The sequence below is a fragment of the Trachurus trachurus genome, assembly GCF_905171665.1.
Source record: "Trachurus trachurus genome assembly, chromosome: 1".
Taxonomy (NCBI): domain Eukaryota; kingdom Metazoa; phylum Chordata; class Actinopteri; order Carangiformes; family Carangidae; genus Trachurus; species Trachurus trachurus.
In genome coordinates, this window is record NC_139891.1 from 4029614 (window position 1) to 4052793 (window position 23180).

The window sequence follows — 23180 nt, forward strand, 5'->3', positions numbered from 1 at the left end:
TGAAAAGGTAAAATTGTCTCTGTCATCTATCTGTTGGGTACCTCACCTGTCTCACGTGGTGTTTATTATATTTTCTCTCTTTTATAACTGCCCTTTTCTTTTCAATGTTGTTCCCTCTCTGCCCTCTGGATTCTACTTCTTATAATCTGATGTATTTCTGCTCCCGGTGAGTGCTTATTCATTTTCAGCGAGTCTTTTTTTGCTTTTTTTTTTTATAGTTTTGTGGTCATTTCATCTCATAATACCATCTACATCTAATTAATCTAATTATTACTACATCTAATTATTTTAGTTTCCATTTCTGTGTTTTCACCCATTCTTCATCACCTGTAGTCAGTACTAATCTGGCAGATTGACTCAATAGAGTGCGAGTACAGCTTCTTCTCGGTTAGACTGGTTGCTAGAAAATGAGAAGTATGCATTTTGTCAGTGCCCATAAGGAAACAAGTTTAGATCCAGTTTCATATCAAATAACATCTGAAAGTTCAGAGTAGCCAGACAGACACGTGAGCAGCAGTTGTTGTTTGTTTTTTTGTGTGTGTGTGTGTGTTTTTTTTCATGCTGTAAAAAGTATGTGCCCCCTTCCTGATTCTTTTTTTTCATATTTGTCACACTTAAATATTTAAGATCATCATACAAATTAAATATTAGACAAAGATAACCCGACCGAAAATGCTGTTTGTATTTATTAGGGGAAAATAGCTATCCATCTGTTTTTGAATTTCTTTATAATGTGACATGATGTGTTGCATGTTGAGATCTTTTAGCTTCTTTCACTCTGTCAGACAGGTTCTGTTGGGGCGATTCCTTGATTCAACAGCTGTGGTTGTCATCAGGCCTGGGTTTGGAGAGTGAAAATAAACTCAGCTTTCCAAAAAATGTGGTTTATACATAGTTCATGATTTAAAAAAGCGGGGTAAATCCTTTTTCACACAGGGTCAGGGAGGTTTAGATAGCCTCATCCCTTAAGAAATGAAATCATCATTTTATATTTACTTGGGTTATCTTTGTCTAATATTAAAAGTTTGACATATATGCAAAAAAAAAAAAAAGAAATCAGGACGGGGCCAAATACTTTTTCACAGCATTGTAGGCACTTAAACACCAACTCACCATAGAACCAACACCCACCACTCATTTTTTGTCTTGATCTGTAGAAGTCGATCAGTAAGCTTGATAAAACACAGCAGAGCTTTGTGCATGTGCTAGAGCAGGTATGTAAATGTGCACATCCCAAATCCTTTTGTGTTTGTTCACATTTTCAGAAACAGACCCCGGACTTACTGCCTGGCCGACAGTGATGAAGAGTCGTCCAGTGCGGGCTCATCAGACGAGGAAGACTCCTCAGACATCTCTAATGAGTCTGCAGGAGCAGAAGGGTGAGAACCAGTTCATGTGTTTCCCAACACTCCTCCGGCCCTATTTAATGCTGTTTTCTGATTTATGTACAAACCATTGTAGACCATTGTTGGGGACCCCGCTCTGATCGGCGCTGACCATTGTTACCTTTCCATTAGGCTACTGCTTCAGAAAAAAAATAAAAAAGAGGAAAGATTGAAACCCTTCATTCATGACTAATGGTGTCCCCGGAGAATTTCCTGTCCTCCAGTTCAGGCAACAGTAGCAGATCACTCTCATGAAGCGGTGTATGGTCATTTCGATGACTTCTAATTATAAACATTTTGTTCAGTTTTGTCCAATCCGGGGCCACAGCATGAGAAAAACACAGATGTTACTTTTAACAACAAAGGAGAAGTCCCATTCCTCCATTTAATTTCAGTATCAATGGCAACGTCCAGGTTAATGTAAAATATACATAATGTTTTCATCGACCCACCGCTGATCAGCTGTTGCCATGGGTACAGATTTAGGCTTGTTCAAGTGCTGTGGGTTTGTTTCATCAATAAGATTGCATTTTGATAAAAATGTAGTCTCAAATAATTGATTTCACTAGTGAGCTGTGTAACAAACAGGATAATGTAGAGTGAACAGGTTGTTATAGAGTGTGTCAATGTATAATACATTTGTATAACCAAACTCTACTGTTACCACACAGTTTTGTTGGAGGCCACAAGCCGAGCAAAATCATGCGCTTCGTGGATAAGATTACCAAGTCCAAATACTTCCAGAAGGCCACAGAGACGGAGTTCATCAAGAAGAAGATGGAAGAGGTGTCCAACACACCGCTGCTGCTCACTGTAGAGCTGCAGGAACTCCAAGGAACGCTGGCTGTCAACATCCCCCCTCCACCCACTGACAGGATATGGTGCGTGACCAAAGTGTTGTTGTTGGTCTCCTGTGTCGTGTGTGGAATGCTGTGCATAGTGCATTTCTGTGTTTGTCAGAGTGACAAATAATCACATCTTCCTTAGAGATGAAACTTTCCCACAGACTGGAAGACACAGGCCTATCTGTTGATAACAAAGGTCTTCAGATCACCCTTAATGAGCTAATTTCCTATCGCATGTCAACAGTTTATTAGTTAAAAGATGAAGTTTTATTTCTACTGTACATGGTGGATAATTCATATCAGGGTTCACTCACTCACATTTCATACATCTTTGTACAGAACATCACTGCCATCTGCTGGTCTATCGATATACTCAAGTGTACTGTACAGTATGTGCACCATTTGTTCATTTGCTAACACAGTGGATTATCTTGTGTTGCAGGTATGGTTTTAGGACACCGCCTCACCTGGAACTGAAGGCTCGTCCCAAACTGGGAGAAAGAGAAGTTACTCTGGCTCACGTCACAGACTGGATAGAGAAAAAACTGGACCAGGAATTCCAGGTACTGAACAACATTTTTCTAGTTCTAGGCCAGGGGTTCCCAACATTTTTGTCACCACGGACCGTTCACCAGGGGACAATTTTACCGCGGCCCACAATTGGGGGGGTACTTGCGTTCTCCTGTTTACATTACACATATAATATGAAAAATGATTGTAGACGGTCACATGATTTTCCGTTACGTTTTTAATTCAATTATTAGTCTACGTTCTTTATTACAACTCACCATAATATAATAATAATATATAATCAGTCATCTGGGGGTGATGGTCCAGTCTTCTCTGTAATCTCATTTTGTTGCCGTCGCTGCAGAAAACTCTGCTTCACAAAGATCATGTGTTTGTAATGGAAGCAGGTTTTCAGTTCTTTTGTGGCTATCTCAGGATATTCTGCTTTAATCCAGAACCTAGGGAGATTTAAAATTTTCTGTGAAGTGATGAAGCGGCAGACAGCCGGTCCCCACATTTATTATGCATGTGGAGCTTGGAGCATGTGAATCACCTGTTGTAATGAACCCGTAATTTAAAGGGATAGTAGCATTTTTTTTTAAAGTGGGGTTGTATGATCTACAAATAGCCCCTAAGTACTTTAATTGCAGTAGAAGACACTCTGCACTCCTCCCGTTAGCAACGCCAGCCCATAGCCCTGCCCAGAGATTTACAACATACAGTACAGTGTTGTGAACAGACCCAAAGAAACAGCCTATTTTCGCGGCCTAAAAGAGGTTTTTACCTGAAAAAAAATACACAGTTCCATTGTCCTCAAAGTGCAGGAAAAACGCAGTTTTTATTTGGACCTAACCAACTGCTGATTGGCGGGCGCTAACCCTGGGCCGGAGGGATACGTGAGTTGGTTAGGTCCAATTAAAAACTTTGTTTTTCCTGCACTTTGAAGGGCTGGAAAAAATTATATTATAGTGAACAATGGAACTGTGTATTTTTTTCACATAAAACCTCTTTTAGGCCGCGAAAATAGGCCGTTTCTGTCTGTTCACAACACTGTATGTTGTAAATCTCTGGGCAGGGCTATGGGCTGGCATTGCTAACGGGAGGAGTGCAGAGTGTCTTCTACTGCAATTAAAGTACTTAGGGGCTATTTGTAGATCATACAACCCCACTTTAAAAAAATGCTACTATCCCTTTAAACATTTTTGTTGGCAGTCGTCGGGTCTTCTGTCGTCCCATTATTGGGTTTTTCCCGGCGACGTGTGTTTTTTGTAATCTTTTACGCTTGTCAATGCCTGCCTGTCAATTGTGCAGCGCTGGGAAGATGCACAAATGGAAGTGGCAAAATTTCCAAAATAAAACAACCGGAAGTGTAAAATTTAAAAATTAAAAAAAGCTAACAATTTTATATCTTTTCATTCTCTCTCTGCGGCCTGGTACCGGACCAGAGGTTGGGAACCACTGTTCTAGGCTACATCAACACTAATGCAATGTAGCTTTTATGTCCACACCTTGGGTCCTGTGGAGTGCTTGAGCCCCTACACCAGAGACTTTAGGAATTAATGACGTGGACACTGCGTTCACTCTGTGCTTCTGTGTTGTAAAAACCTTTGATTTATGATGTCACAACTACTGTACCATTGCTGATCTTTAGATCTTCATTCCTTATATTTTCTGCAACTGACCAACTGCAAAATGGCCAATCTCCTTCCTGTTTACAATGGCACACACATGCCCATTGTATTGTTTTTCCTCCTTTCGATGTGAGGGTCTAAGGGCAAAGGATGTTGTTATGATGCTGTGTAAAGCCCTTTGAGACAAACTGTTTGTAAAAACGGGCTATACAAATAAAATTCCCTTGCCATGCCATGCCTTTATATTATAGTGTTTACTACTTTCTTCATCTTTGGATTGGTTTTCATTTAGTTAATTTTAATAAACAAATTTTTAGTTACAAAGTCATGTGTAGTCTTCCCTCCTTCATCCAGTCATGAGCCAGATTGTGACATACTTGAAATGGAGTTTGCATGAGTCAAAAATGATGACTATATTGACCACTCACTGCCTCCTTATCCCCTTTCTCCCCTGTCAGAAAATCCTTGTAATGCCAAACATGGACGATGTGTGGCTCACGATCATGCATTCTGCCATGGACCCACGCACAGCTGGAGGATCATTAGTCGTCCCCCCAGTGGACCCAGAAGCTCCCCAGCCAGAGAAGGACAGCTTCAGTCAACCATGAAGAATGTTTACAGTTTTCTATGAGCTTGCAAAGCCTCTAAATTGGAACTGGAGCCAAAGTTAATAGGTCGTACACTACTGTAACACAAACACAACTTTCTCACTTTGGAGAATTCTACAGGACTAAGGTAGAGTTGACCAACCAAACAGTAAAGACAAGACTGTTGCTTGCTGCTCTGTTCAGTAGTATTGATGGTGCCAGCGGAAAGGATGATTTCTTTATGAAGGATTTATATATAAAAGCCAAGACCTATTGAATAGGGACTCAAATGTGAAGAGAGTCATATTGGGCTCAGAATTGGAAGTGGTTTAAGTTAAGATATGGGATATACAGTATATATTGTCCTATCCTGTGAACATTGATGTTGGAGCATTCACCAGATACCTTACAGCCTGCAGATGACAAGTCTCTGCTAAGGCTGACCCGCTTTTATAAGAGAAGTACAGCAAGTGGCGTTTTTCAGTATGACATGTGAAATCCTAGGTGTTTCATAGTGAATGATCAGTGTTGAAGGAGAGTTTGCAGTTTCATGTTGTTAGGACAGAAATGCAGGCAGGTTAAATAAGCGTATTGGGAAAAAAAGCTCAGATACTTGATGATGTTACCATAAAACATTAACCCTTAAAGTGGCTTTTACGCGAGCGGTTTTTGATCAGGTGTTAACTAACAGTATTTATTTGTGCTGTGACCATACCCTGAACACCCCCATTCACTTGCCAAACCCCCCCCCTCTCCATGCCAATGATGCGATTACCCCATGTCTATATGGAAATAGTGCTCAAGAGCTGGCATGCATTGCATAGAAGAAATGTCAGTCACTATGTAAATTCCATACTAATGACAAGTACACAAACACAATAAGTGCAATGATAGGAACACTACACAGGCTTTAGTATGATTTTGTACAGATATTATATTGAAGTGTATGTCTGAGAAGTACGAGGCCTCTAACACGTCTATTGAATGTACAGTATGTATGGATTGTTTTGGTTTATTTTGTTGATGTATGAATTTTTTTTTCCTAGTCATGTTTTGACTGGGGTATGCAAGTTATTGCACAAATGCAAGTGAAGTTCCTATTTTTTTCCACATGATAAACACTATCTCAATTTGCATATCATTTTCCAGAGGTGTCATTCAGTCGTTGTGTTGGAGCACAAGGTGGTCAGTTTTACAGTTCATTATTTACACTTAAATGGTGGTAATGTTGATGATGATGTTATAAGTGGCTCTAAATGGCCAATTTCAACATGTGACAGTGCTTAAAAAAATACCCACTGTAGTGTATGAAGAAAGGCATGCCATGTAGGAAAAAAGATAAGGTACAAACCATGTAGTCGAACATCTATTGCCAAGAATATAGTCTCATTAACAAAATCCCTTTCTGAGAATACTTTTTTTTTTTTAGCTATCTTTCTAATCTTGACCAAAGCTCCTCAATCAGGCCTGTAGTGCCAGATCTCTCTCTGCTCAGAGGTACACATCCTGTATTGATATAGCATTGTGAGGCAATATTTACAATCTTTACACTAACATGTTTACAGGAATTCTTGCCTAGTTTTCTTTTGTTTTTTGCTCATAGCACCATAACATACATTTTTACCATTATTTCATTTTGGCATGATTGTGTTTTCCATTGCGCCTTGATTTTGTTAAGAATGTGTTTTGAATGACTACATGGGGTCATGGGGTGGGCTATGGTGTTTTTTTGTTTTGTTTAGCTTTTTTTGTTTTTTTGTCTACGTCTTTGGAATAAACTGAATGAAATAAGATTTTTGAGGAAATATGAAGATTATGTTATGATTTGTATCTGTGAATTATTAATGACTTTTTAAAATGTATGTGTAATTTTAAGGCCAAATTCAGTGATTATGTGTATCTGCCTTATTTATAGAGCAAAATAAATGTCTGTCGATGAAAGCCTTTCTGATATCTCCTCAAATTGTGTATCCTTAAATGCTGACATATCCTGCTTGCTATTATTTCTCCAGGTTGAAATAAAGCTTTTCTAGCAAAGCAGATGCCATTTGTTAATAATCCTATCACACTAATATATTTTTTTATCCATATTGACAGTGGTGGAATCATTCAGTTTGGAAAAGTAAAAGTCTCCCATTCAGAGATTTTACAAATTTAAAATCATATGCACTTAAAATATTAATAATGTAAAGGCTATTCAATAGAATAACAATGGCTTCCGTCACTATTGCATCATCTTGTAGGCCTATTGATAACTATCACGTTAATATAGAGTCGAGTAGTTTATAGCAATGTGTTTGAATGTAAAAATTTAATTTACAAACAAAGATCAACCGTGGAGTAAGCGTGAATGGTCCTGTAATAATGATGGTGAAGGACTCTGCACCTAATATAATACATCCATGCTCTGCACACGGATCATGGCACTGCGCCGTCCCCCTTCAGCGGAAGTTTACGGTTGCCTAGCAACGCCAGTGCGTTGGTTTACAGAGGTTGGTGGGAAATAACGGTGTCAGAGATACTTGCTACATTTCTTTTATCTGTTCGGTTGAAAAGGTGAGTTATCCAGTGTTATGACGGTGAGTTTTCCTCAGATGTTTCTGACCTCCTAGTAGACTCAGGCCACTCATGGTTAACAGGTTACCTTTAAGCTAGCGGCCGTGGGGAAAACGTAGCCGTTAGTGCTGGACGTCGACGGGTCTGTGTGTTTTTGTGGAGAGGTAACTGGCTCAGACGAAAAAAGTACGTTTATCTTTGGCTTTCAGTGCTTTTTAGTGGGTTTCCCATTATTTTGCAGGCTGCTGCTTTGTTTCCCTTTTCCACTCTAAAACTGTAGAAAACTAAAATAATACTGTCTGACCCCTTGTTTGTCCTCAGAGGTCCAATGCAGCGCACTGAAGGTGAGAGCAGTGAGGGAGCAGTGGGAGGAGGAGGAAGCCCCGGTCACACTGATGAAAACACCAAGCAGCAGGAGGAGCCCGATGTAACAGCAGATGACTGGGGAGCAACTGTCCCACCTGAAGTATGTCATTTGAACTTATTGCTAATTTCATGTGTTTTATTTCCTAATCAGTTCCTTATGAACACATGGGGATACATGTGTTTTTCTTCCATGTACAGGCTCTGTGATACAGTTACATTTACAGCATATAGTCTAACCCAGGGTTAACTATTTTAGTTCAGGGGCCACAAACAGCGCAATTTGATCTGAAGTGGGCCAGACCAGTGAAGTAATAGCATGATAACTTATAAATAAAAAGACTTTCCCCATGTTTTAGTACATTATTGAGATGTTTACAGTTAATGGACTGTCTTTTTACAAAACATATTATGAACAACCTGAAATTTCTTTATAAAAATATGTACAATTTAAAATTTTCACACTTGGCAAATTCATCGTGAGGGTCGGATTGGACCCTCGGCTGGGCTGGTTTTGGCCCATGGGCTGCATGTTTGACCCCCCTGGTCTAACCTATCAAGCCTATCAAACTCCTGCATACTAGTTCAGTCCAGTGGGATAGCGATTGGCAGTTATTGTCTGAAATGTAGGGATGCATAGTGTAACAAACAAAATGTCTAAACAAATCATCATCAGTGTCACAGAGCTTTGTACACCCTGTTTGTTAGTTACATCTCAGTGTGTCTTACAGGATCCAATGGGACCAGAGCCTGATGACTTGGCGCCTCAGCTTCCCCCTGATTTTAGTGTTGCAGATGACTTCTTTGTGGCCACAAATTCAGGTCAGTCACACACTAACCCTGCTGGGGATTTACAGTTTAGTACAAAGCAGCACAGTATGGCACAGCACAGTTCAGTTCGATATTTCTGGGTGTGATACTGGACCACAATTCATTTTTATTAATAGTGGGGGGATATTAGGGATTGTAAATAATTGGGGATAGTTGTTTGTATGTTTATACTTGGTTGTAAATTGATTTATGAAGCAGTTTGTTGATGACTTTAATCTATCAACAAAATGTTTGTCACATGCCACTGATGTCTCTCCTCTCAAACTTTCACACCTCAAAAGAAATGGAGGATGTGGAGCCACTGCCAGAGGATGAGGAAGAGGAGGAGTTCATTGTTCTCGATCCCGAACACGTCTGTAGCTTCTCATTTAATATTTATGGATTTCTGAAATGAATATTTTGTGTTACAGTTCCTTAAAAGAGAACAGTGGTTATTAATGTTGCATCTGTTTTCCTAGTATATTTTGTATTCAATGCATTGGTAAGGCTTCAAAGTTAGCTCATAATACAGTATGCTCAAGTATCAGCACAGTCTTCCAAAAGCTATGTTGATGCAGCGCATTAGATAAAGTTGCCTGAGTTTAGAGACACTATACCTGATACAGTATCTTGCATTGCCGCTGTTATATCACTCATGCTGCATTTGGTCCTGTTGCAGCCCCTGGTCAGAAGGCAACAAGCAGCTCTGACCCGCCAGCTGAGCAAGCAGCTGGAGAGGATCGACCTGGAGCTGAAGGAAAAGGTGGTCTACTTTTCAACCACCAATACTTACTTTTACAGCACTGCTTTTTGCTGTCTTAGCTATTACACTACAGTAGATCTGATAAACACAGTTACACAAGCAAACAGTATGTAGAACACATGCACAAACAAGTAAAATGTCCCATCTATAGGGTTCCAGGATGTCCACAAGATGGCGCTGTAGACCTATACAGACATTTTGTTTGGATTTTTTTCTTTCATACAATAATATATATTGTAACACCCACAATAAAAAAAAAAATAAAAAATTTGATTAAATCACTCAACAAATTACCATTGACAAGCAGTGTATCCAAGACAAAGGCAAAAAGTTCAACAGAGACTACCTGAGGCTGTAAGGACAACATGTTCACTGATGCCTGTCTGGGCTCTCCCTCTCCCTCTCCCTCTCTCTCTCACTGCTGTAGCTGTCATTCGAGAGGGAAGATGCCACCCTCATGTACACAATAGGTTCAGAGCTCTATGCCCTCCAGGAGAAGCTGGGAAAACTCCATCGCAAGCTGGGGGACCATCATCAGACCAAAGCGGAGGCCGAAGCCAAACATCAGGAGGCGCAGGAGCAACTGGAGGCTACAAAGTGCCAATATTCGGGCACCAACAGCCAGTGTAGCAAAGCCAAAGCCAACGGTGAGAGTGCTTTGTCATTTACTCATCAGGATTGTATTCATGTTCACTGCGTTGCACCATGCACCACGTATCAACAAATCTCAGATTATTGATCAAATCCACAATGAGTCTTCAATTTGGAAATGCAGGCAAAATATGACATAGTTAGGTTGGGCTTGGCCTATACTTTTTTAAAACTTAAAAATTATAATTATTATCTTATTAACTAAAAATACAGTCTTGTGTGCCTCTCAACCATGAATTTGTCAACAACATGCATTTGTCTGTGCATGAATATCCAGGGTCTGACAAAGAAGAAGTATAGATACCATAAAGAAGGAATGCAATATTAAAGGTCCAGTGTGTAAAATGGGGGGGGAACCTTGACATCCAGCGTTCAGATTCTAGATTTCAGCACTCGCTCGCTCGCACTCACCCCTCCTGTCGGTGAAGTGACGGTGGCCTCCGAGGACAAAAAAACTTGTTGACAACTGGGAGTATTTCAGGAGCATGGAGCGATGAGGTGAAGATCTAAACCATTTTACCATATGTCTGCTGTTTCCTCCTCCTTCTTCTTTCCTTCCGCCTTCTTCATCGTTGGTTTATTTATGTATGCGAACTCTTGAAACGTGCTCTCTGGTTGGCTGGAATTTCTGTTCGGGCTGCTGTACAAACATGGCAGCGCAAGATGGCGACACTCTCTAAAGCAAGACCCTTGCGATATGTATAAAAGAATAATTATAAGGCTATGAAAACCAAACCAGTTTTATTTTATAGTGATAATACACTTGTACAAATATATTCATGGCTAGTATATTCAGATTTTACCAATTAACCTCGCCAATTATTACACACTGGACCTTTAAGTTTAAAATAGGATGGAGCAAATTTGTTCTTAATTGGTTCTGAATTAATGGAGTTTGAATGACCTGTTACTAACCTTGCTCTGCTTATACTTAATTCTCTTAAAGGTGATGTGGATATAAACACATGGGGTGTAATGTAAATCAAACTTTTTGATTTATGTAAATCAAAAATATAAATGAATTAGTTTAGATAAATTTGATACTGTCACTGCTCACCAGGCTTTATTGTAAAAGCAGCTTAAAGTTGCATTGATTGGACAAACAGTACTGTTTGAGCGACAGTAAAACAGAATTAGCGCCTGTCCCTGTTTCAAAAATACAGATGGGAGGCGTTGTGTCAATGTTGACTCCCCTGCGTCTTATCCACAGTGTCTCAGCTACAGGCGGAGATTGAAAACCTGATGCTGCACCTCGTCTTCACACAAGGAGTCAGCGAAGATCTGCATTCTAATGTCAAAGCCATGAAGAATGCGAAACGCAAAGCAGGAACTGAGAAGGACCAAGCCAAGGAGCAGAAGTTAAAGCAGGTGGACAGGATGACCACAGGCACATCAGAGACAATATTAGCTCTTTCATTCTTTCAAAATGTTGACTGTATTTGGCATGGATTCATTTACTGATTGAAAATTGTCTTGTGCCATCAGGATTTGTATGTGGAGCGTCTTACAAAGGACATGGAGAGGCTGACGGAGCAGATAGCCATGTATGAGGCCCAGACTAGTGCTCAGGCAGAGGAGACACAGGCAGCCAAAGAGGCCGGCTCTGAGGTAACTACATAATGACTGCTGACAGTAGATACATCATTTAGAAGTGCTTTTAGTCATTAAGCAAAAAAAACCTTTTTTGGTACAGTCGCTCTAAATCAAAACAAATCAAATCAACCTTTTTATATAACACTTTTCATACATGAAGGAACACAAAGAGCCTCACAAAGGCTAAGAACAACAAAGAAAACCAAGAAAACATGATCCTGTCACCCCCACATATACACACAGAGATGTAGCACACACACAACACAGACCCACACACACACTAGCTGTCACTACAGAGCCAACAATGCACCGTCACAATAATGACATACTGTCTGTTCTTAGTTGATGTAAAATATACTCTTTCTATATGCCAAAGACCATTTTTCAAATATTGAATGAAAACCTAAACACTGATTATTAAATCAAGCTGTTGCAGTGTCAGAGAGCAGTATTATACTGTACCATATATACATCCAGTAAGAAAAGGGCAGCCATTACAATCAACAGGAGTTATGTTTCGAGCTACCTAATGCATCTAAGTCCAACAAAGTATAGATCCTCTGTGGAGTTACATTACATCATGTAATTCATTGGGGAATATAAATCACTGTACTCTCAAACTTTGACAATTGTTTATCAGTGCAATCAATACTTGGCATAAAAAGTATATTTTACACTAACTAAGAACAGACATTATGTTATTATTGTGCATTGTTGGCTTGATTAATGGATGGGAACCTCTTTGCCTCATATTGCTAAATAAAAAAAAAAAAGGCAGAGTATGTTATTGTCCCCATTCACTATAATACTGACAGCTTGAGTGTTGGTGAAGTATTAAATGTAAATTTCATATGTGAATTATTTTATTATGTTAGAAATATTAATCTATCTTTCCATCTTTGCAACAAAAGAATTTCCTTCGGGGAATCAATAGAGTAATTTCTGATTCTGATTGACACAACACTGGTCCAGATAGAGTACACTTCTGCTCATGTTTTTGTCTGTGTGCAGGCTGAGCTGAAGATAGAGACTCTGGTGATGTCACGTAAACAGCTGCTACAGCAGTGGAACGTTCAACTGGCCGGCATGAGGAGAGGAGACGAGGCCTTCAATGCAACACAGGAGGCCATACGGTGAGATGAGGAGGGCTGAAGATTGAAACGCTACTGATAAACTTTATAATGAGCTGGTGAATTTAACACGTTCATTGCTATTTGTTTTAATATGCAGATGAATGAAAATACAACTCCATATTTGTAGCAAACATAATAATGAGCTGATATTTAAATGAAAAGGGAACAAAAACTAGAATTCCTTTATTGTCATTGTAGAGAAGCACAACAAATGTTTTCTTCTTAATAAGTAAAAAAAAAAATCACAGCAGACATAAGCAAGTATTTTCATATTGTGCAGATGATATTCACATTATTCTGAGGTCGGTGCCATCATATACAATGGCAGGGATATTGTTTTACTTTTTTGCATCTATCTCTGGAACGCTGAATGATAACGACGTAATTCTTTTTTTAATTGAAAGCAGACACTTCAGCCTTTACAAAGAGTCCACTGGTGTGTCCTTAGCTCACCTAGAAGTGGAGTAGTCCTGCCTCAAACATCAATGTCCAATATGAGACTCCTGCCACATAACAGGATTGGCCAAATTCCTACAGGAGACCCGTGCGCCGATGTGTCGCACGATGTGTCACAAGATGGTTGCTCTGTTGCCTTGTATGATCGCGATTATAGGAAAATCAGCCGTAAATGCAATAAATAATGCGTAGACCATTTACACATTTTATGCGAACTAAGACCAAGACAAACAGTAGGCCTCATATGGAAGGAGAACGTTTGTTCAGGCGAGTGGGGCTTTTTTGTAAACGATGTAAATAATATATTTTCTATCATAGTTAGAGACCTCATTCTTTTCCCCCTAATCCACAGGACCTCAAAGAATATATGGTGTCTAAAAATAAGTTTATAATAATTTTTTTATGCATGTGAAATTTATTTTCCCTTTTTTATTTTCCTTTCTTTTTCTGATCATATAGCTTTTTTTTTACATCCATATGAAACCACTACTGAATGGATATTATGAAAGCCAAGGTTGTCCTGAAAAAAAGGATGTCAATTACTTAACATGTGCATTACAGGGCTGAGGTTTTACAAGCATTAATACATGAGATCAGGCGAGAGGGATGAAACTGTCCCTCAGCCTTGTTCAAACAGAACGCTCTGTACCGGACAGCAGCCGTTACCTGAACCCCAGACTGTCTCTGATTGCTGTATAAGTGTGTGCATGGTATAAGCACTCTTTGTGTAGGAGAAAACACTGTATACATATTAATGTGTTTGTGGCTTGTAGTGTGAAGCGATGTCAGTGGTCTAGGCTAGAAAAGTGCTGTAAAAGGACAGACATATGTCAAATCCTTCTAACCACGCATTCCTCTCTACCGCCTGTGTTCTACTCAGTGAGGTTGAGCATCATGGGATCTTACTGGACAGAGAAATTGAAGGCTACAAAAAATCAAACACTGAAGAGCAGGAACAAAATGAGACACTGATTATGCAGCTGAACTGGTCCCAGATGGATATAGCCACCTCCAAAAAGCTGATCAGTCAGAAGAAGAACCAGCAAGAAGCACTGCAGGCCCACTACAGCACCTGCCTCCGCACGCTGAAGGAGACAGAGTCCACCCTCGCCAGGCTCACAAAGGTAATATAATAATAATATAACACAGGGAACCAGTTTCTGTTTGTTAAACTGCGCCCACCCCCCCACCCTCTCTCTTTTCCGTGATTGTTTCGCACATCGTTCTCAATTGTCTTCACCTTCCTTTCCTGCTTCTTCTAGGAAAACAACATCCACCAGGCTGAAGTGAATGATCAGAGGAAGCAGTTGGAGAAAGAGAGCGCCACGCGTCTGGAGTTGGAGGACAAGATCATGACTGTCATGCAGAAGAAGCTCACACACAACAAAGCTGCCAAGTATTCCCAACAGCTCATCAGCAGAATGACAGCACTCAAGAAGGAAAAGGTAAAGAGGAGATTTAGAGACAGCCCTCAGTAATCATGTTATTATTATTATTGTACTATTTACTATACTGCGTTTTACGTTAGCCCAATAGAACTGTTTGTGTTGAAAAAATAAGACGACTTACTCATTAAGATGGTATTGTTAAGTATCAAGGGTAATTTCATATTCGTTCGAAGTCTGCCTCCGACCTCCCTCCGATTTAAGGGGTAGTTTTAAGGGTTGAAAAGGTTCAAAGTTGAAGCGGTAGAAAATTATATACCCTGACTTTTATTTCCAACTACAAAAAGCTGTATCCTACATAGTTGCAACTCCATCTTTCTGTTTAAGTCCAAACCAAGACCATTCAGACCTCAACTTCCTCTGTAAAAGTCACGGGAGTGGCCCTTTATTATGTCCGAGCCCAGAGAGCAGTATAAAGAAACCAGATGCAGCAATGCAAAGAGTTTAGAACATTAAAGAAACAACATAACTCGTGCAAAGATTGCTCAGGAAAAAAATACACCAAGATACATTTTTGTCTCACTCATTGTCTCTTCGTTCCCGTTAGATCTGTCAGTTGTGGCATCTGGAGAACAATATGGTGGCAGTGGGACTGGAGAGCAGCGAGGTCGGTCAACATCTGGACAGCCTGACCGCCACAGAGGAGGCCCTGGAGGAGAAGATTGCAAAGTACAACAAGTTAATCACACAGAATGAGGCGAAGGCTTCTTCCTTGGTTGTAGTCATCGGGCAGAAACAGTCGACCATCACAAGCTACAACAGGAGGATCTGTCAAATCACAGCCAACACTGGGGTGAGATGGTCCCTAGTTGTCCTTTGTTTGTGTGTATACATTTTTTATAATAGCTCAGTAAGTGCATTAGAAACAGTCTTTACCACCAGATATATAATAAAACTAACATCCTGCCTTTGTGATTGCTGCTAGACTGAAGACCTGAGCCCTCTGCAGATCAAGATAGAAGCATTAATGGCTCAGATTGGGGAGATGTCATCAAATATCAAGAGTGACCAGCAGCTGTGGATGAGACGGCAGGGGATTCTCATAGGACTGACCCAGGAGATAGAGGCCGACAGCAAGAACATGCTGAAGCTGCAGACAGAGCACACCGGCATGCAGCAGAAGAGAATACGTTTGGAGAGTGCGTAATGTTCTCTTTTGTGATCAACTTTTTTCATTTTTTTTATTTCATTCGATTTGGTTTAAAAATGACCAATCCATACAAATCATTATTGAACATACAAACAACAAAACCCCAAACAACTAACAATCATACAAAACAAGACAAGGACACAGAATAAAAGGGAAAAAAAAGAAAAGAGAAAAAAACAAGAACAAAAAAGAAAAAAGGAAAGCTTTGAAGGCAATTCAAGTAATGTTGTCTTGCTTTAGTCAATCTGTGAACTTCATGTATGATCTGCACTCACACTTGAACATCTCCGACACTGATTCCAACCACCTCAGGTCAGATTGAAGCAGAGCATCAGGAGGACACAGAGATGGAAAAGAATGTGAAGATCTTGAGGAGGGACCTGGTGAAGCTCAACACCCTGGTCAGCAAGAACGGACAGCTCAGCCAGGCACTGGAGCAGGAGAATGCACTGACAGAGACGGATTTCGTTCGAAGGCTGAAGGTAACGGCACGCTCGCCAAAATGATCTTTCATTTTTCTGATATTCTGCAGTTTTAATAGTCATGTTGTCAAATTTGTTAAATGTGTTTAGGAAGCGGAGCGGGAATCAATTGAGATGCAGATGAAACATGAGAGGACCCAGGAGGAAAAAGAGAGACTCATCAATAGTCTGGTGGAAGCTGAGTCAGTCAAATATAATTCTCTGCTTCTTCAGTCTTAGTCGATATTTATTCATCTATATTCCATTGAGCTGGATACATTATCAACAGGTGCATCTCAATAAATTAGGAAAAGTTCATTTATTTCAATGGTGCAATTCAAATAGTGAAACTCATATATTATGTAGATTCATTAGACACTGACCGAAATATTTCATGTCTTTATTTCTTTTAATTGTAATGATTATGGCTTATATTTAATGGAAACCCAAAATTCAGTGAATCAAACAAGTGAAAAAGTTTACTAGTGCAACCTAGTGATGTCACACTCTGATCAGTTAATGAACTCCAAACACCTGCAAAGGTTTCTTAAGCCTTTAAATGATCTCTTAGTCTGGTTCCGTAGCTACTCTATCAGATGCACCTGTAATTATAAAATATTCAGCAACAAAATGTACAACTTTTGGTTTATGCAAACAAAAAAGATGATTGTGCTACAGTTAGATCACAGCATATGAGATAATGTTATCCTGGCTTTGTCTGTGGAGTACCTAACAAAGGACTTGGATGCTGTATATTGATGCAGCAGATAGCCGCATCGTGGATAACTGCATTGAAACCATAAATCATACCTCACATCCTCTATGCTTTTTCTTTTTACATGCATTCTCGGCTGGATGTGCATGCGTGTGTGTGTTCTGCAGGCGGCAGATCATGCTGTGGGAGAAGAAGACCCAGCTTGTGAAAGAGACACGTTCAGCTGTGGACTCTGAGTTGGGCCAAGGAGACGTCAGGATGATGAAGGCTGAGATCCACCGTATGGAGGTAAACACAGTGCACACAGTTAGGTTAGGAGTTAAGTCACTTTGTGAAGACTGTCTTCAATATCCCCCTTGTCTGTGATTTCAATTTTAAGAACACTTTGTAAAAGGACAATACATCCTGACATTTCACCACCGGTGCAAAATCATCTTTCATTTTCCTAATATTCCGCACAAATGGTACTTATCAGCATCAACTGTAATTACTATTTAATGAAACACATACGTTTGAATGAAATAATTGATTTTTGTTAATAGACAACATGAAAAGTTACACAGTTATTGTCATTCATCATGAAATACGTATTTTTCTAATAGAATAGAATAGCCTTTATTGTCATTGAACAAGGATGTACAGTGAAAGTGGGGGTGCAACTCTGGATGGTAAAAAGTTTTTAAAAAAGCACACAGACAACATCAGACGAACAATAAATAACATACACACGGTAATAGAGAAAGAATGGACCCTATAATAATAATATTGATAATAACAACAACAATATACTGTAACAACAATTATTATAGTTATAACAATTAAGATGACACATAGTTAAACCAAGCAGCAGAGGACAGAATGAAGGCACTGAGTTCATAAGCCTCACAGCCTTTGGGAAGAAACTGCCCTTTAGCCTGGAGCTGCACTTTGGCCTTGCAGCAGACAAAGAGGCAATGTGAAGAACAAAGTTAGTTATTAGCCATCATTTAGCTGAAGAACACGTTATCCTCATGGCCAACTACACCAGGGTTTTGAGAATCATTGGTCTATATGTTATCAGTGTAATTACCAGTATACAGTACAGTTTGAGCCCATAAATCAGCACATGTTTCATACATACATATTTCTGATTGCAGTTTCCACTGACATCTGTTTATACGAAAAGTATAAAGTTAGAAAGTGGGATCGATAAGGAGTTATTATTGATCTCACATGCTCAGTTTATTTGATGTTCTGTGTGCATTCGGTCATGTTTGTATCCCCTCATTTAATATGTGATACTTTGCAGGTGCAACTGAACCAGCTGATGAAGCAGCAGGAAATGCTGCTGAGGGAGAGTGAAGCAACAGTGGCGAGGAGGGAGACCATTGTTCTCCGCAGGGAGGCCATGATCAGCAGCTCCCGCCAGCAAAGTACCAAGGGCGAGCTCAACCGCTTCATACAGGGCCTGCAGCGCAGCATCCAGGACACATACAAGGTGAGAGACATAAATTCATTCATGTGCGCGTAAATCCCTGAAATGCACCGACTGAACTTCTGTGTCTTCAGCGCGTGGCAGAGTGGCAGAGTGTGATCAAAGAGCTGCAGGAGAGCCAGGAGAGCCTGAATGACCGGCTTGCACAGCAGAAGCAGAGGCTGATAGATCTGTGTGGTGCCAGCTACACCCTCGACCCGGACTTCATGAACCTCCAGGATACCAAAGACAGGGTACGAAGCACATAACGTTCCGTTTTACAACACACAGATACATGCTACCATGTGACGGCACTGTAACTGTGCTTAAAGTGTTGTTTTGCCAGTTTGTATTTGTCTATTATACTGGTTTGTACATGTTAGTGACTCTTCACTATCTTGAAATCTAATACAGGACCAGCTCCATTGTTTCATTAGGTGGTATGTGTCAATAAAGTGTCAGTTCCTTACTGGAACCCTATGTCATCTGTCAGTATTTGATTAATAATCTTAGTTCAGATAAAGGAGTGGTGACAGTGTTTATAAAAAGAGGTTTCTGGGCCATGGAGACATGTATTGTCTGGGGCATCCCAGTTTTGATTCATGGAAACCACACCTAGATTATTTTCAACAGTCTGTGATCAGTTGTGAGTTTGTGTGAAGGCATAAAGACATCTATAATGATTATTTATTTTTCCTGCCCTTAGAACCTGAACCACCTGGTGGCTCTGCAGAACCGGACCAAGAAGCTGCAGGCGGTGCATGAGGGCAGCTACCAAGCCCTGTCCACCAGCGAGTCAGTAGGAGCCGCTCTGCAGAGCCAGATGGACCGGGTGCACTCCACCAACACCATCCTGCACCGCGTGTGCCAAGAGTTTCCCCAGCACCAGGGGGCACTCCGTAAGCTGACGTTAGCAATAGCAGCACACACACAGACCCTGGATCAGCAGGCATACTGATAGTGAGAGAATACAGGCATGGCAGTGAGTACTGAAGAAGAAATGCAGAGGATGGAAAGTGAGTAAAAACGAGGTTAAGATAAGGAAGACAGATTGGAGATATACTGTATGATGAAGTGATTTATTTTAGTGTTTGCTCCGTGTTATGCTTTGAATGAAAAAGTAATTGTGAAACAATATAATAAAATGGACACTGAACTAAATACATCATTATATTAGGCTTTTTCAGTCTAGCTGCCAGTTTGAGAATTTAGTGTGGTGGAAAGTTGCTGAGCTCTGTGGTAATTTTTTTATTATATTTATTATATAATATTATTATTATTTATATAATTTTTTGCATAAATTATGCTCAAACACCCCCTTTGTCCACTTACCGAGAAAAGGTCAGACAGCAGCCCACTCCATAGTGGCGCCATTTATTCAGTGGCTCATTTGCATTTTAAACAGTATCCATCAGTGTAGGCATCACCAGGAGTTATTTCCTGGTTATTTCTGTTTGCTGCTCCTTTTCCTGACGCAATGTTCTCTAAATTGCATATCCATTCTGTTTATGGAATTTTAATATTGTAATTCTATGCTGTCAACATTCAAGGTTCTTTACTCATCCCAGGCTGGGAAATTATTGTGCCACAGCAGCAGGTATTCACATTAATGCAAAGGAAGAATGAAATAAAAACAAAAATATATTATATCATATTGAACAAAATAACTGGTTTCTGCGTTACATGAAAATATTGATGGCTTGGTCAAACAATAGTCCAGTTGTAATGCAATGCACAAGCGAAATGGAATCTGCAAAACAGCCAGAGAAAATATTGGTGGGGTGGCAACTCCAGGAAAACCCTTCCAAAACAAAACAGCATCAAACTTTTGGAATTACAATGCTCTACTTTACACATAATCTACAGATTTTGCAGTGAGAATACAAAAAGTGAGTTATCTGTGTAGAAGCACCTGCACACTGTTTTCAGAATAGATCAGAGTTGTTGTGTGTTTCGTACCATCTCTCATTTGAAGCATTAAAATGAATAAGCAGCAGTAAACTGCTTTTGAGAGGTCATCAAAACAGCTGCACGTCTTCCTTGGAAGCAGCAGATCTGTTATCTGTTATTAGATCTGATTTCCACACTTGTTGATGACGCCTCAGTGACGGGGGACACTTGTTCACACAATGCTGTAGAACAGGCTCATCGGATTGTGTCGCTGTAAGTGCCATTATTTGCTGTGACCTAGGACAGGAGTTTCCACAGCACGTGTAGATCAGCAGAATGCACACACACGGAAAACTTTCCTCCAATTCAAACTGCTACTCACGCTCCGCTCACTTCAATATCTGAACCTACATCTAATGTATAACACACCCCAGCCCCATGTGCAGAGGAGATGGAACTGTTTACATTAGCTGTTATACCTGGAAAAGAAAAAAAGTTAACAGCACTTGAAGCTTCTTAAAAGTTTATTTTCAAACATGCAAGTACATACAAGCAAAAATGTATAAAATAAAACAAAGGAAATACCACAAAGACATGGCAGACAAAATATTCAAAATATATAAATAAAGTTGCATGCAAAGGAGTGAGAATAAATATAACTTAATCAATCCCCCCCCTTCTCCATAAATGTATACATTAATACATATTATACATATTAATAAATTAATACATAATAGAAACAGTCCACTTTGTCATTCATACATTATTATACATAAATGGAATTTCTTTGTAGTTGGTTTCCTTTGAACATTCATGAGAAAACAGCATGCAGTTTGGTAATGTATGTACAGTACTTTATATTTTGTGTTGTTTGTTTGAACCTACATCTATTCTCTATGTGTGAGGTCTGTAACCGGTTATAATTATACCAAACCAGCTCCCATCCATATAAACTACTTATTGGTCTTAGACCAAGTCTAACTAACTGCATGGTTCAGGTATTACGAGTAGATTAATAAGAAGCCTGTGGTGAATGTTGGCATACCTTACATGGATACTGTACTACAATAGTCACTTCTTGGTGCAGAAGATCATTCCAACGCTAACCCCTCCTTGAGCTTTTACTGCCCTTGTAATAGAGCCCTTACTTTATTTATTACAGCCAATCTCTCTGCTCTTCTTAAAAATGTGATTATGGTGTTATCATTTCTGTTAAATGTCAAATTGAGAGCCTCAGTATTGAGAAAACACACAGATAAGTTGTAATTTATTTATGTTGTGGATCATCTTTGTAATTTCAAATGTCCATCTTATTCTGTAGCTGAATACGTGAGATTGTAAAATCTTTTTCAAGGGTGGACATTCTGTGGCCACACCAGTTCACTTTTAGACTCTTCTGTCTTCCTTGTGTGTTTCCATGCAGGTTTTATGGGGAATTCCCTGACAGTGTTCAGTAGCTCTGACTGTATGAGCCGACATGAGGGAGAGAAGACAGCTCTGTGGCTTCGTGGGTTAGAGAGACCAGCTTCAGCAGCTTCCTTTTAATTTTGTGTGTGATGGGAGTGTAGGAGGATCATAATATTATACAGTAGAGTTGGTAACTGTAACTCGTTACCTTAAAGGAATAGTTCAACATTTTGGCAAATTGGCCCATTGCCATAATTGCTATAGTCATAGCAGTAGGTTCATTACCTTTATTTGTCGGTGTAAGCAATAGAGACAATAACAAAATGTTACAGAGTCGTTTTAGAGGTAAATTCATGCAATACCGCTGATGCGTGTTCCCGTCAGGGACAGTTTTTCAACAAGCAGTCTCTGTATTTACCTCGAAAACAACTCTGTCTCGTAATGTTCTGTTATTATCTCATAGCGTGGTGAATGTGCAGGTCACGACTTGTCCACGAAAGCGTTTTGGGAGTTTTTGGATTGTGTATTTGATTAATTTGATGAGGGAAACCAAAAAATCCCATTATCCTCAGTAGCGTAGCTCTGAGCAGGTCACGTCTGCGCTCGGCCATTCTAAAAATAGCTTACACCAACAAATAAAGGTAACGAACCTACTGCTATGACTATGGCAATGGGCCAATTTGCCAAAATGTTGAACTATCCCTTTAACAAAGGCGCTACCTGAGCTGTAAACATTTTTACAGTAAAAAGTTTTATTTCCCTATAGATTTACTACAACCTCTTGTATAACCTACTGACTACAGTTTTCAGTAATAGTTATCTTGATGGTTTTGATTTGTTTGCACAAACTCTTTACAGCGCAGTTAGCAGTAAGTTCACACATGATGGTGGCAAGTTAGCAAACAGTGTAAGAAACCCTTTGACCTTGCACAGATATCCCCCACCAACCCCCCCTCCAACCTTATTTCCTTCTTAAACAGAGGACTTTGAACTTCAGTGTTCAGTTGTTTGCTCCTGTCAGTGGTGTGGTATGTGTGTTTGCCTTACTGTCTTATCAAGGCAGCTAACAAACTGTCTAATGTTTCTGTGTAACGAGGAGTTCATTTACACCTCAGACTCCAGCTGCACTCCCTTCAGCAAACACACCTGGATTCATTCATTAATGAAGCAAACAAATGTTACACAACTGCCAAGAGTGTTAATGAAAGAGATATGATGCGCACTTAACTAATGGTTTTCTGTGTGTGTGTGTGTGTGTGTCCATCTGATATGAGATTGTGTGAGAGATCCTATGTTTCAGCTCTGTTTATGCCAGCACACACACAGTTAGTCCTCTGTTGCATCACATGTCCTGTCTTACAGGTTTTCCTACACGC

The 23180-nt window shown here is 39.8% G+C and overlaps 2 protein-coding genes across 3 annotated transcripts in view; both read left to right on the forward strand.

Annotated features, from left to right (window-relative positions):
- Positions 1-6893, forward strand: part of LOC310993711 (testis-expressed protein 2-like) — a 35406-nt gene extending 28513 nt beyond the window's left edge. For both annotated transcript variants that reach the window (XM_083982152.1, XM_083982153.1), the window contains exons 10-13: positions 1266-1379; positions 2057-2266; positions 2673-2793; positions 4830-6893. In XM_083982152.1, the coding sequence (XP_083838278.1) occupies positions 1266-1379; positions 2057-2266; positions 2673-2793; positions 4830-4979 (595 nt within the window). In that variant the 3' untranslated portion in view covers positions 4980-6893. The remainder of the gene's footprint in view (positions 1-1265; positions 1380-2056; positions 2267-2672; positions 2794-4829) is intronic.
- Positions 6894-8955: 2062 nt separating this feature from the next.
- On the forward strand, positions 8956-19465 carry ccdc40 (coiled-coil domain 40 molecular ruler complex subunit; the record flags this gene model as incomplete). Its single annotated transcript, XM_083980226.1, has 16 exons — positions 8956-9060; positions 9367-9450; positions 9878-10097; positions 11312-11469; positions 11587-11709; positions 12706-12827; positions 14164-14407; positions 14546-14728; positions 15276-15521; positions 15654-15867; positions 16191-16360; positions 16451-16542; positions 17222-17342; positions 18343-18531; positions 18603-18761; positions 19214-19465. The coding sequence occupies 16 exons, from the start codon at positions 8956-8958 to the stop codon at positions 19463-19465; spliced, it is 2682 nt and encodes an 893-aa protein (XP_083836352.1).
- Between the last annotated feature and the right edge of the window lie 3715 nt (positions 19466-23180).